The sequence below is a fragment of the Mchenga conophoros genome, linkage group LG5 (genome assembly GCF_057382185.1).
Source record: "Mchenga conophoros isolate Kocher_MC1m ecotype Shallow Benthic linkage group LG5, M_conophoros_male_GT1.1, whole genome shotgun sequence".
Lineage (NCBI taxonomy): Eukaryota > Metazoa > Chordata > Actinopteri > Cichliformes > Cichlidae > Mchenga > Mchenga conophoros.
The window spans coordinates 20,759,896-20,775,194 of record NC_140530.1 but is presented as its reverse complement, the minus strand read 5'-3'; the positions used below and the strand labels follow the sequence as shown (position 1 = coordinate 20,775,194).

The 15,299-nt window shown below is 39.6% G+C and overlaps 2 protein-coding genes across 2 annotated transcripts; both read left to right on the top strand.

Annotated features, from left to right (window-relative positions):
• The first annotated feature begins 2,872 nt into the window (after window positions 1-2,872).
• LOC146574435 (SUZ RNA-binding domain-containing-like) lies at window positions 2,873-7,649 on the top strand. Its single transcript, XM_085274064.1, has 4 exons — window positions 2,873-3,335; window positions 4,931-4,980; window positions 5,150-5,419; window positions 5,535-7,649. Exons 1-4 carry the CDS (start codon window positions 3,285-3,287, stop codon window positions 5,644-5,646), a joined length of 483 nt encoding a protein of 160 aa, XP_085130190.1. The 5' UTR covers window positions 2,873-3,284; the 3' UTR covers window positions 5,647-7,649.
• A 769-nt stretch (window positions 7,650-8,418) lies between these two features.
• Window positions 8,419-14,194, top strand: necap2 (NECAP endocytosis associated 2). Its single transcript, XM_085274063.1, has 8 exons — window positions 8,419-8,590; window positions 9,344-9,444; window positions 11,429-11,533; window positions 11,767-11,848; window positions 12,283-12,391; window positions 12,789-12,933; window positions 13,036-13,120; window positions 13,248-14,194. The coding sequence occupies exons 1-8, from the start codon at window positions 8,496-8,498 to the stop codon at window positions 13,291-13,293; spliced, it is 768 nt and encodes a 255-aa protein (XP_085130189.1). The 5' UTR covers window positions 8,419-8,495; the 3' UTR covers window positions 13,294-14,194.
• Window positions 14,195-15,299: the final 1,105 nt, after the last annotated feature.

Here is a 15,299-nt window from a genome sequence, read left to right as displayed (position 1 = left end):
TAAGTAAGAAAATGGAGAGCCATAACTACAAAGGTCTAAAATTTAAAATGCTAACTCAAAATGTAGTCTTTAGTCTAAAAGAATGTTCAGTTGCAGAAAAACCTTTCCATACCACTGTTAAGGTTTTTATAGTTGTATATTTATGTATTTTGTATATATATGTATAGTTTATTGAAGCAAAAAACAAAACAAAAACAGAAAACAAGAACAGAAGTCTTACCAAATAAGCCTGACATTCATAACAGCAGCATTATTAGATACACAACATAATGTAAGAAGATACCCAAAATAAAGTTTGAATTAAAACATATCTGGGGGAGATTTTCCTCAAGAGAAAAATAAATATATAAATATATGAAAAGATTAGAGATTAGATTAGATTGGATTAGATGAAACTTTATTAATCCCTCGGGTGGGTTCCTCCGGGAAATTCAGTTTCCAGTAGCAAAGCACAAAAGAAGTTGCATGTTACAGATACATTAAGGGGAATGAGAGTAAGGATATAAGCATAAATACACCATATATACACATATATAGATACAGAATATACAATATGGATAAATAGGATTACTCATTTGAGTGAGTATATTGCACAGTGATTATTGCACAGTCGAATATAAGAAAAAAAGACAAAACAAAAAACAAATATTTCACAGTGTAGAAAAGCACCTACAGCTCAGTTGTTCCCGCCCTCCCTTGTCCCCCTGTTTCTCCTCCCTCTCCCCTCCAGTGAGGAGTTAAACAGTTTGATGGCGTGTGGGACAAAGGAGTTTTTAAGTCTGTTGGTTTTTGACTTTGGGAGAAGCAGCCTGTCGCTGAATAGGCTCCTCTGATTGTTTACGACCGTGTGCAGAGGATGCCCGGCATTGTTCATAATGTCCATCAGTTTCTTTAAGGTCCTCTTCTCTGCCACTGTCACCAGAGTGTCCAGCTTCATGCCGACCACAGAGCCCGCCTTCCTGATTAGTTTCTCCAGCCTGGATGAGTCCTTCTTTGCTGTGCTGCTCCCCCAGCACACCACGCCATAGAAAAGTACTCCTGCGACCACCGACTGGTAAAACATCCTCAGGTGCTTCCTGCAGATGTTGAAAGACCTCAGCCTCCTGAGGAAGTACAGTCGGCTTTGGCCATTTTTATACAGGTGCTGTGTGTTGCATGACCAGTCCAGTTTGTTGTCCACCCACAGCCCGAGGTACTTGCATGTGTTGACCACCTCCACCTCCTCTCCCTCTATCTGAACTGGCAGTGGACCTGGTCTGGACCTCCCGAAATCCACAACCAGTTCCTTGGTCTTTGAAGTGTTGAGTTTCAGGTGGTTTGTGTGACTCCATGTGATAAAGTTCCTCACCAGGCTCCTGTACTCCTCTTCCTGGTCATCCCAGATACACCCCATGATGGCCGTGTCGTCTGCAAACTTCTGAATATGGCATAATTCAGAGTTGTAGCAAAAGTGCACTTTATTGCCAAATTTTAGTTGTTTAGTTGTTTTCGCAGCTTTCCAGTTGCTGGAGGTTGTAACAGTGTTAAGATTTGAATTTTGCTGTAAAAAATTAAATAAAAGTTTCTTTTTGCTGAATTTACATTAATGAAATGTTGCAGCTTGAATGCATACCACGTTTTCCTGAACTTGAGCTTTAATTTTATTTATTTAATTGTTTTTTGCTTCTTTTTTTTCCTGCTGGTACTGGCTGGTCTGAAGGTTCAACAGACCCATTTTTCAGTCTAGCTTTCCCCTGTGCATCTTCACACAGGATGACATTTTTCCGTGGGCTCGGGAAAGAACAACTCGTCCCACACATCTGTAAAAAAGAAACCTCTCCCCCAGGGTTTATACTGTTCACTCCAATGCAAGAGTTTGGCAGTCTTCGCAATCTGGGAAGCTTACTGGTTTCCAGCACCTATTGTATCTTGTATTTATTTAAAACAGTGAAAGGATAAAATGTGTCCTGTTGTTGTGATTAGAAAAATACATTTATATCACCAAAATAAGAACATTTCCTTATTAGTGATCATTACATGTAACCTGAATACTTTTATCCTTCACAATTCACAATTAAACCTTCTGTATCTAAGGTACAATTAAAGTCACTGAATGACAGTAAAACATCTGTCATAGAAAACAGTTGATACCATTCTCTGTCAGTAGAAGGTGAAGGCATAACTATGCAGCAGTACTTATGCTGTCTTAGGTCAGCATTAGTACTGCTGTCAAGGCAAAGTACTGAATCATCCAATGAATAAAGAAATTGGCCTGTTCTTGTCTCAGGGTGATTTGGGGCATATTTTAAAGATATTAGGTGTAGAAATGTCTGCCTTTTCTTGAATGTAATGGAAATAAATGTTTTATCATGTTATGTTTTCTTCAGAAGATTGAAACAGGAGATGGGTGATGTTTAATAAAAGAGAAAAGAGTTCATATGTTCAAACAAAGAAGCAAACAAAACTTTACCAAAAGCAGTCTGCACTTGGCTGATGAGACTTTGATTGATGTATTTATTGAGACTTTGGATGTCTATAAGGCTGCGAGTCACTGTTATCATAACGTTCTTTTAATTGTTATGTATGTACTTTTCTTCCCAAAATTTTCCCAGAGTACAATATTAATTAATAAAGACTGAAACCAAGACTATAACTAAAAGAAGCTAAACTAAAACTAAACACTTTCAAAAAGATAAAAAAGTAAAACAAGAAAACTCACGCTGGAAACTAACTGAAATGAAACAGAATTAAAAGCAAAAAAACGTCCAAACGATATAAAAAATAAAACTAATTATGAATAACAAAATTATAATAACAGTGGTACAGACGCCTTCATTTGTTAAACCACTCCATTTGGAGGCAGCCTGTGGTTGACGTTACCTGTAGCTTACGTTATGACGTCATTTCCCTTCTTCGATTTGACGGTTAAACTTGAGAGGTGTAGTGAAGCTAAGTATTAAAGCATTGCAGGGACAGCGGTTTATAAAAACATAACGTCCAAGGGTGTTTGTTTTCCGTGTGAGCAGCAGCGGTGACCGGGGTTCATTTACTGAGGATTTTAAACAGCAGACAGCTGGTGGCGTTTGCTCCGAATGTAGCTTTAAGCTAGCAGGCTAACACGAGGCCGGGGTAAAGGTTTGGGAATTTGTTTATCCAGCTTTTATCTCATCATAAAAAGGGACCCAGTGGCGGAGCTCCCTGTGGTTTGTACTTGAGCGCTTGCCGTCGTCTCATGCCCACTGTGGGGTACATTTAGCCGGTGAAGCGAAGAGAGCCAACCAGCTACCCAGCAGTCCCGTTTAAACATGGAGGATGAAGAGGTTGCAGAAAGCTGGGAAGAGGCGGCGGACAGCGGGGTGAGAGACGCTAACATACTGTGCTAAACAGGGATGTAACAGCACCCCGGCTTTAGTCTGACAGCCACCCAGGCACAGTGCAAGAGCTGTCGATAGAGTAGAGGCTTCCTGCGCCCAAAAACATTAGCGTTTTTTTTCCAGCCGAACTTCCTGGTTGAGTCTTGCAGGCCGTGCTGACACGGGACTGAGCACACCATCACATCAATTAATTTATCCAACTGTGGAAATAATCTGAGTAACGTCATTGTAGAAACAATATCGTAACATGTTCAGCTTTTTCCAGCAGCCCCCCCCCCCCCCCCAAAAAAAATGTGCCCTGAAATGAACCGTGTCAGCACCTTCGCAGTCTAGTGTGTGCCACTGATTGTAGAAAATAGTTTTATAAACAGCCGCTGGTTTGTACACATACATTTTTCTGTGTGTTTCCCAAAAAAATGAACCCTGCTAGATTTGATTGTGCTAAAGTGTAATGTGTCACTTGTGATCTAATTTGAGGTTCTCTGCAATAGCACCTAAGTGTCCTCGAAACACTGAGTTTGTGACTGTAGGGGGTTTCAATTAGTTTAGTAGCTTTTTTAAAAAGTTTTTTGTTTTTATCAGCTAAACACTACCTATGGATCTCAGCTTTATTGGTAAGCCTTTTTATGTGTTGTTTAGAAGAGTTTTCTGCCCTACTTTTGCATATTTGTTACACTCACGTAGAGTGTAATTGAGAAATTAATTTTTAATATTAGACATATTCAGAGCTGGAGTTGTTTGTGTATTTTGGATCATTGTCTTGCTGCATAATCCAAGTGAGTTTGAGCTTTGGGGCATGAACTGATGGCAGGACATTCTCCTTCAGTCTTCCATGTTTGACTGTTGGTGTTATGTTGATTTTAGGAAGCGTTGTTAGTTTTATGGCAGATGTAACGGGACTCAAACCTTCCAAAAACTGAACTTTGGTCTCTACAGTCCACAGAATATTTTCCCAAAAGTCTTGGGTATCGTCAAGATATTTTTAGGCAAATGTGAGATGAGCCTCTTTGCATTCTTTTTGGTCAGCAGTCATTTTTGGGGGCAATTAGGTCACAATCAAAACTGCAAGACAACATATATATGCATATATTAAGACTATCTTTAGGTTCTCCTCTACTGTTAAATACACATCCAAATTTCAGTTATCTCCTGTGCACCAACATGTTTTGGATACTTTCACATTTGTGTACTTTGTCATCTGGTTATGTGTGTATTTAGTTAGTTTATAATAATTATCATACTGCCAACAAAAAGCTAAAACACTGCACATTTACTATAGCAACAAAGACTTTCCCAGCATAAGGTATTTGATCAATTGCATGTGAGGCTGTCTTTGGTGATGAAGGTTTAATAAAGTCTGAAACACACAGAAAAGTTTTACCTGCTCTGCTGCGTTTGGTTGTCACTTAAGAGTGATTGTAGTAGGGTAATTGAGCCAGGATTGGAATGATATCCGGTCCAAATACCTGATAGGTGTATCTCTACAATGTGAACATGTTTGGTATACAGGATGATGTGAGGACAAAAGTAGAAATCGAGTTAATTATTGTATATATGTATTATATTTCCTCCTTCAGGAAATTGAGAGAAGACTTGAGGCAAAGCTGAAAATAAATCAGGAAGCAAAGTAAGTAACCAGAAGACAAAGTTACTGCTTTCTGCTTCTTTTTTCCCCAACAATATCTTTGTGAATATTTTTTTAAAACTTTATTGGCAAGACTAAAACTAAGGAAATGAAATTAACTTGAAACATGCCCAGACCTCTTCAAACACTAATGATTTTCTCATCTTTGCAGAAAGTCCAATTTGAAATCAGCCAGTTCACCTATACGAACTGCTGTCGTAGTCCAAGATGACTCTCTCCCAGCAGCACCACCACCTCAAATCCGAATTTTAAAGCGCCCTACAAATAACGGCAACACAGGAAATCCCGCTGCCTCGTCTCGTCCCGCTCAGCAGATGAAGTCTCTGGCCCAGAGAGAGGCAGAGTATGCAGAAGCCCGAAGGAGGATTTTGGGTAGTGCTTCTTCAGAAGAGACGCCTCAGGACAATCAGTGCAAGGACAGGTGAGTTGTAATGTCTGCAAAATCAACTGTGACAACAAAATGTTTTGAAGAAGACACCTAAAAGAGAAAAACACTGTTTTGTAATGTATTCTAATTTTTCTCTTACCATTATTAGGCCAGCTTGTATGAGTGTGCAGCAACCACTGGAACCAGTTCGTTCAAACAATCACGTGATCCGTCAACCCAACGGCCCGGATGGCACCTCAGGCTTCCGACTGTGCAGATAGGCAGGAGCTGCCTGATTCAAGACACGGATGTCTTCCTGAGAGGGCACAGAGGGTGCAGTGAGGAGTGTTGTGTGTGGTATGAAGAGCAGAGCGGTGGGACGAAATAAAATTTGACAGACGTTAGACATTTGAAGATGTAGCATGGATTTAGATGAACTTCTCCACCCTCTCTCTTCTCTGCTTACTGGTGTGGTCTTTGCCTTTTGCCTTGTCTTTTCCCTCTGTGGAAGCTTACAAGGGGCTGGCAGAGATCAGCCAAAGATCCGAAATCCTTTGTGTTCCACACTGTGAGCAGGCTTTCGCCTCACATTCCTACACACTGTGTTACTTTGACGTACCATGAGGTGCCCTATGATTTTAGGTCTGATTGGCCGGCCGAGTGCCAGGACATCAGGTGTCTGTCTCTTCAGGGAGAATACGGAGAGCTTGCAGATTTGTGGGACCTCCCCAGAAAAGGCAAGCACACGAGGTGGCCTTTCCACTGATGAAGCGTGGGTCATGGCTGGGTATCCACCGGGGTACTGGCCTTAATTTGTCGGGTTCATTTGGAATGAAATGCTTGACGGTGCCATAAATTTATTGCGTGTTCAGCAGCTTGAGTGAGCAGCAATAAAAAAAAAAAAAAATTGTACTGATGGAGCCTTTTGGTGCCTAGCAGTGTGCTTTTAATACTGTAGTTGATGGCAGTGGCTCAGGCCACAAGTGTCCACAATCCTCTGTAAGGCACAAGTGGCCCTTAAAGAAATGCCCGGTGGGCACACAGCCTGTGGCCAAAAAGAATAGAGCTGAAGGACAGTATCACTAAATCTAAGCTTATCTAAGCAATAATGATGAAATTACTCCCTTTTTTTCTTTCTCTTTTAAAATGTTGCCCTTTTTCTGTGCCGTTTCTTTTTGTTCACATATGGTTTTAAACACTTCATATTGTTCATGTGTTTAATTTCTGACACATAGTACGTATAAGTCAGGTGATCTGTAGTGTGTAAGAGCCTAGAAGATGTAGTCTGCATAGTCGTGTCATATTCAGTTATATCTAATTGGCAGAAGACATGAACTGAAAGTTTAAAGTGTGTTTAAAAAAAAAAAAAAATGTTCCTGTGTTGTTCCTTTGCTGTTTCGGAGCAGCTCAGCTCTGGAGTTGATGATGATTTTGGTGGGTTTTCGTACCGGCTGCAGTTTGCTGATTTATTACCTACAGTTAAGAGTTGTATTAATTATTCAGAAATAATTATTTCAAGCTCAGCCTAGATGGGGATATCATCTAAAGTTTTGTGTTGGCAAATATTCTTCCAGGGCCAGGAAACCTTAAAGAAAATGGTGTTCTTTACCTAATATCATCTTACAGTGTGGTCTGCTTGTTTGGGACCAATTTAAAATAAGAGTTTGCCTGCAATAACATGATAGTATAGGCAAATCCTGATGAATAACCAGTGCTGACACTTGTAGTAAACAGTACATGAGCCTGCGGCAGGTTTTCAACCTTTCTACGCTGTTATGCCTTAAAAGATAAACAATCCTTGGTCTCCATCACACGCTCTCCAGCAGGTAGTGCTCATACATATTTGGAGCTTTCTGTGAAAGGTTATTTATGTCACAAGTAAACTGCAGCACAGCACAGGAGCACATTTATCAACATGGCTGGAAGTGTTGCATTTGTGCCACTTATTCCTGCTTCAAAAAGTAGAAGTTTTTGTTTTAGGAGATTATCTACAATGAAAAGGAGGACGTTTGGACCTACAACATCTAGATGATGTGCTACTAATACAGCGTTCCCTGGGATCCTATTCAATTATTGTAACAAAATCAGTTTCTAATCAGTTTAAACTGAAAAGGAGAAATAGTCATCCTGTACCTGTGTGATGTACCCATGATGCTTTGCTGAAGTCATTCATAGCCACCTGTCTAGTGTGAAGCTCATTTTATGTCATCATTGTTTTGAAGCTTTAGGGGGAAAAAGCTCATTAAATTTGAACACCCTTTAATAAACACACTCAGCGGTACAACTTGCTTCATGTGTTGTTATTTTAGAAAACACAGTAGTCTTTCATATGCTGCTCAGAATAATGAAGGGGGCACTGGATCAGCACAGTCTAAGATGGACTTCAGGGATATCAGTCTGCGTGTGCGGAGGCACCAACAATCCATGATCAGATCCATGATCTGTTTATAACTATCCACTGCATCCGGTGAACTTTTGGGAAAACATGCAACAAACATGTGACTTTTTCTGCTCTAGCTTTTCACCCTCAATGGAAAAACAACCCACATGAAAATAATTTGCTACTATGACTGTCCCCATGGTGACAAATTAATCTAATATTAGAGGGAATGCAGGAAAATTTGCTTAACACTTCAAAGATTGGGTCACCAGTTTGTCTTCAAACAATCACTGAAAAAAGTTTAGTTTGCTGTAATATTTCCCATTTGTACTGGGCATGAAGAGATGAAAATGATTTTTAGGACAAACCTCACATAATGCATATTTTGTGTTATTTAGTACTGTGTAGTAATGTATTGTATCAGGAAGGAAATACATGAATTCACTGGCTTCTAATACATTTCGCACAGTAAGAAGGATTGAAATACGATATGTATCATTTTTTATAAGAGGAGAATAATTTCAGTGTTCTTATGGAAAACTTCCTGTTCTTTCTCTATTTATATACATTATACTGTTCTTTCTAGGCTATTCTAAGTTCTTATTGACAGACTGTGACGTACTCTTTAGGCGCTTATACATCCTGGCCGGAGGTGGCGCTGTTAAGGTCCGGTTAGCCTGGTTCAGCAGGACAGAGCCGAGGGTCCATTGAAAGTCGGAAGTTGGTTTTGGGTTAGCGAAACTTGACAAGATGGCAGAAGACAACAGCTACGAGTCAATGCTCTGTGTAAAGCCAGAGGTCCATGTTTACCGGATCCCGCCGCGGGCCTCTAACCGCGGATATCGGTACGTGCTAATGTTTTTAACTGGCGAGAGCAGCCAGACTTTTGATAGCGGGCTAATTTTGCAGGTATGCGCCCATTATCGGACAGCAGTTTGTCAGGATAGTTTGTTAGGTTTTTGTCATTCGATTACTGCTTTTACGGGTAGCCAATATATACTTTTAATATAAAAATATAATTTTAACTGTATCAGCTCACGGAAATGGGACTTCAACATCCTGTCGTCTTACCTGCGACTTGCACCTGTTGGCGTTTAAAAGCTTACTTCTCACGTCGATGACACGCAGATGTAACGCTGTAGCTTTGGTCTGATTGGCCGGCCAAAATGTTGATTTTAAGTATCTGTCCAATGATAGATGCAGATGCTCAACTTTAACGCTAGTAGAAAATTATTCTTGTTTTTAGTGTCTTAGTTTGAAATGTGTCGTTTGTTTTAGTGGAGTCATGTCTTTGCTCCTAAACAATTTGTTGAAAACGTCTTCTTACAAAAGGGAAAATCGCACATTAAGTTCTTTTCTCAGTTAATTAGTTGTATAAGTACACAGTTTTAATGCCGTAGACACAACAGTTAACAACTACATTTTAATGGCTTTAACATCTGTAAGAGTAGATAGAGCTCATGTCTCATTTTAGTCTGACTTGAAGCTTTCATTTCCCTTCCTCCATCAAAAGTAGCAGCTGGCAGTGACTGGGTCAGCTGTTTTCATAGAGGATTACACCACTTTCACAAGTAGATATGTGTTTCCTGTTTTTCTAGTGCTGCAGACTGGAAGCTGGATGAACCTGCGTGGAGTGGAAGGTTGAAAATAACTGCCAAAGGAAAGATGGCCTACATTAAGTTAGAGGATAAAAATACAGGTAGGCAGAAAAAGGACTGCTTTAATTAGAGAAGTAAGAAAGAAGACTAAGAAGAAGGAAAAAAATTGGTAGTAAACCCCAAACTAGACTGTAGTAACTAGTTAACAGTTAGGTTTGTGTCTTCATAGTTGTGTCTTACAATACGTTGACGGTTTAAATATATGGTTCAAAACCAGTATTTAAAGTGGGATTTGGCAAAGGGGATCTGGTAAAGTGTAACAGCATGATTCACCTAGAAAGGAGTCTCATAGTTACTATAGTTTTCTATGCTGAGGTCCTGTAGGTTTGTTTTCATTGCGAACAGGCTGTGATTAGCTGACCTGTCCTGCTTTGGCTCTGACGTCTTCTGCTCTTAGTGGATTTATCCAACTGCATTTGACGATATACACTTGTGGTCACAAGTTCACGTAAATCATGAGTGTTAATGTCATGGTAATCTGGGGCATTTAATGATTTCTTTGAACTGTTCGTGTTCCAGGGTGGAATGATTACACAGTATACATCCTTAATTACTTTAAAAAACAACCTTAGGATGTGCAAGCTTGAATATAATTAGAATTCTTTTAAATATGTACATGCACCCCTACTAATAGGCTTGACCTCGGGGCTTTGGGAAAATCATTCCAGAAGCTTAATGTTAGCCTGCTTTACCAATTCCAAAACCAGTTTTGATGTGTGTTTGGGAACATTGTCCTTTTGGAACACCCAACTATGTTCACGTTTCGACCCTCCGGAAAGAAGGGTGGAAACTTGATCTGATCTGAAGTGATCCGAGATAAAGTTGAAGAATTTGGAGGTAGTCCTCTGTCTTCATTGTTCCATCTACTTTGTGCAATGTACTGGTATCACTGGCGGCAGAACAGCTCCAGAGAATGATGCTACCACTACAGTGTTTGACAGCTGGTATAATGTTCTCAGTTTAAAAGTCCCAGCTTTACTCCTCTAAACATAACTCTTGTCATTGTGGCCAAACAGCTCAGTCTTTATCTCATCTGACCCCAAACCTTTTCTCCAGAAGGCATTTTACTTGTCCGTGTGAGGAGCTGCAAATTTCAGTCGAGTTTGAAAGTGCTGATTTTGGAGCAGGGGCTTCTTTCTTGGTCGGCGTCCTCTCTGTGGTGATGTAAAACTGGTTTCACTATGGACAGCAATGCTGTTCCAGCAGATGTCAGTTCATGGCACGCTTGAACATTGGGGCTTTCTGGGTTTTTCCTGAACATCCTCACCAATTTCTTCTCATCTGAGGGTGAAAGTTTGGATTTTCTTCCAGTCCTTGGCAAAGTGGTGACACATCCAAAAAACTATTCAATTGCACTTGCATACAGTTGTTTAGTAGAGACCTTCCCAATGTGTGTAAATTTAGAATCCTCACATCTTTGCTGAGTTCTTTGGACTTTCCCATTATTTTTAGTATTGGTCAATACAATGAGTCTATAAAGGTCTATGTTGTACAATCATTACCCCCTGGAAACGGAACAAATCAAATAAACCATTAAAAGCCATAATTACTGTGACGTTCATGGCCACAATGAGTGTGTGCGCAACCTTCTGACCATAGCTGTGTGAACAAATGTTATTGACTTTCATGGTTGCTTTGCAACCTGTAGCCAATGAGTGTCAAAAATGCAAAGGAGTAGGTCCTGTTATTAAGAACTAGCTTGTGTCTTTGAACTATTTTACTTAGATTACCTTTGTCTTTGTTGCGCACTGAGATATAAAGCTGCACGTATAGAACCACAAATTACATCCAGCAAAAATAGTTTAAAGGGTTTTGGGAATACATTAAAACAGTTTGCAGTTTCGGTGATTGTTACCAGGTCAACCTTTTACATTACAGCATGACATATTTTTACAGGGTTATCAAAGCTCCTTTTCAGAAACCTTGCTGTCTTGTTTTGTTTTATTCAGTCATCTCAACTTGACAGCTTGTTGGTAACAGAAAATAACCCTGGGGCTTTGTTTGGTGTAAATTTACTCTTTGCAGGAGAGCTGTTTGCACAAGCTCCAGTCGAACAGTATCCAGGTTGTGTCGTGGAAGCAGTAACAGACTCCAGCAGGTATTTTGTGATCCGGATAGAGGATGGCAACGGTAAGACAAAGTATTTGGAACGGCATGTTTTGTTTCGTTAAGGGCATGCTCCACATTTTGTTGAGCTTGACTTAATCTCAGTATTTGTTTTGTACAACTTAACTTTTGTAATCTCATAGTCCCAGTTTCCTGTTAACTGTGTGCCCTGTAGTATGTGCGTTGTGATTTATAGATGTAAGGTTGAACCCGTGTGAACTAACTGTATAAATATCCTTTTTTTTCCCCCCTTAAAGGACGTCATGCTTTTATTGGTCTGGGTTTTGCTGATCGTGGAGACTCATTTGACTTCAATGTCGCTTTACAAGACCATTTTAAGTAAGTCGCCATCTATTACGTTAGCTTTTTATTTTAATTTTATTGTCCAGTTTGGGCCAAGCTTTAGGTTTATTTGAGTCCCACATCATCACTCCTCTACCTCCGTGCTTCACAGTTCAACTGAGGTGTTTGATCTGTTGTGTTTGGGGCTTTTGCCACACAGCTCCACTTGTGTCTCTTATTTCCAGCAGACATTGTTCCAGAGGTATTGGGGTTTGTTTAGATGCAACTTTACAACCCCAAGCTGTGTTACTAAGTTCTTTTTAAAGGGAAGAGGCTTTCTGACATGTCTGACATTTTAACCCTTATTGACTGAAATGGTTCAAATGTAACTAGAAGTTAAGCATCTTAACTTCTAGTCTAATTTTTGTTTATGTGTATCAATAACCAGATTGATTTAGCAATAATAATTATTCTGCTTTCAATTTTTAAAGGTGGGTCAAACAAGAAGGTGAGCTCGCAAAACTGGAAGCTTCTCAGAGCGCAGCCCCTAAACTGGACCTGAGCTTCAAAGAGGGACAGACCATCAAAATCAGCATCGGGGTGAGCACACAGCGGAAGATTGCAGATTGAATGATGACGCGACAGGTTTCCCAGGGATTTAAAAAAGTTACTCGTTTACATTAATGAATGTATCATGCCTCAGCATTCAAACAGGCTTTTAAAGCACTGTAGGGGAAAAGTCACCACTCTGATTGTCAGCGTAGTTTCTGGATTATTTCCAGTCTTTAGGAATCAAAGTTGCTCAATTACATGAAAAATCATAAACTTGATTATTTAACTCTGTCTTTTAAGAAAAATAGTACTTGTTGTACCTCACAGACTCCTGTGTTTCCAAACAGATAAAACGGTTTTACGACTTTTGTTAATCAAAGTTTGAACCTTGCACAACTGAGTGCCTAAGAGGTCAAATACTTAAAAATACGACTCTCTGTTACAGAACATCAAGAAGAAGGACGCAGGTGGTGCCAAACCACGGCCCATGGCTGGTGGCCTGCTCCCTCCTCCACCTGGAGCAAAGGCTGGAGGTATCCTGCCACCTCCGGCAGGAGCACAGACAGTCCCGCTTGCACAGACGAACACCGGTGATCACGATGCTTCTCAACCGCAGCAGCTTTTTACACAAATACGTGCTAACTGTAACGATGTTTATACCAACACGGATTTCTTTTTGTCTCCAAATCCAGCTCCTCTTCTAGACTTCGGCTCGCCCGTCCCTGCACCCCAGCCCAGCTCCGACGTGTGGGGAGATTTCACATCCGCGGGTTCCAAGTAAGACATCACCTACACCTCTGTGTGCCTCAGCGTTACATCCATCCATCTTTGTTTGATTTCTTTATTTTATTTCTGTGTGTGTTCATCAATCTCCCATCCTTTACCCCACCCCTCTCATCCACAGCTCCAGTACAGATGCTGTCAAGTCAGGATGGGTGCAGTTTAGTTGAGCTGTAAGAAAACGTGCAGACACTCAGGTTCCAAACATTCCACGGACAGGACGATTGTGGTGAAAGATTTATAATTTTTCAAAAAAGAAAGTAAGAGGGGAACTGTTAGGAGACTCATTTGCTGCACTTACTCTCACTCCCTCTGACAGCACACTCTGGAAGAACAAACATTAAAATGTGTATATTTTTACAATCTCCTGTTTCCCCACACTCTGCTATGCAGTAGGATCGATATTTTTAAATAGTCGGGTAACCACTGAAGTGTAAATGAAGTGTCCAAAAAGGTCGTCTCTTCACACTAACTTGATCAGCTGTTTCTCTATAGCTTTAAATCAGATGCTCCCATGTTTTCATCTTCAATCTGTCTATAATTATGAGTAGATTTGATTGTGCCTACGTGCTCTTGCGCTGTCCTTTAATGGTCTGATTTCACCAGCACCGTTTAGCTTAAGGTTTTTTGTTTTTTGGTGGACATTTGAGAAAATAGTTGGAATGTCCCTGTTTTGTTTAGCTGTTTACAAAAATGTGTTGTTTTTCTGCTTATAGCTTCTCCCATCTTTCTGATTCTTCTTTTAGTACACCTGTTGAAGCTTTATTGAACATTTATAGTTAGTTTTACATTAACTTTCCTACGCCCTCATTATTATTATTTTTTTAATCATATGTCGGGGTAAAAAAAAATCATTTCTGTCTGTCGTTCAAAGCGTCTATGTGTCTTGTTGGTGTGTTTGTCCTCCGTGTGTCTTTACCTCACGTTTTAAATTGTGCCTTTTACCCAGCTGAAACTTCCTTACCCCTGTTGGCAATTGCATCGACTGTTTGATTAAGTGCCTTCCTGAAAAAAGTATATTGTATAAAATATAAACCTATGTCTTCTTGTAAATAAACTATATATATTTCAGTGGTGTTGAGTTTTTGATTTTAAATAGGAAGGTTGGTGGTTCAGTCTCTGGCTGCTCCAGTCACAGAGCCTGTGAATGACACATGCTGTATAAAGTGCTTTGGGTAAACAAGTACAGTAGGAAGGTGCTTTATCGATGAAGTCGAGACCACTGTCAGGGTTAGGGATAGTTGTATAATTTTCAAGGTCTACAATCAAGAAGCGCTTTCATGTATGTAAACAGAGGATTTACATTAAGCTCCAAACCACTGTTTACACTCGAGAGCAGGAAGGACAGATAAGACTTTACCAGAAAACGCATAAAAGAGCCCGCACAGTGCTGAAAATGGATAAATCACTAGATGGATGAAGCCAAGATTAACTTGTGTCAGAATGATGGGAAGGAAAAAAAACATGCACCAAACCTTACAGACACCAAACTGAAACAGATTCAGCTGAAAAACATTTAGACATTTAACGTTTCCTGTGAAGTAAGTGTGATCGGGATTTATTTACTAGACTACAGGTGTCTAATATCAGTTCATTAATACAGTTTGGCACAACACATGTCAGGGGTTGGTTTTAGCATGGGGGGGGGGGCAGCCAGGACCCTTACTGGATACCACCGGCATGCAGGAATCGAACTTGCAACTCCTGCTCCAAAGGTGTGCAGTAACTACGCTGTCCAGCTGCTTGTTATTTTATATGTATTTATTTTTGTTATTAAAAAGTCGATGAATGGATGGATTGGATGTTAGATATTATTTTGATGCTTTTAAAAGATAAATGTCTCTCATTTTGGTTACTGAATTTTTTTTAAATATTTTATTTAAAAATAATATTGTTTTTATTAAATATATGGGAAAATGGATATGATTGGATGTTAGATATTAAAAATGTGAACTGAAAAAGTAAATGTCATATTATTTTGTTCATTTGAGATGATTATTTAAGAGAGGTTATTTAAAAATATTAATTTAATTCATTTTTTAAATTAAGCATTGGATATGATGATATGACTGGATTTTAGATAGTTAAAAGTGTTATTTTGTTCACTTAAAATGATTATTTATAAGATATTTTGAAATAAAATAATGAAGTGGTTAAATTCTTTAATTTAACCTTG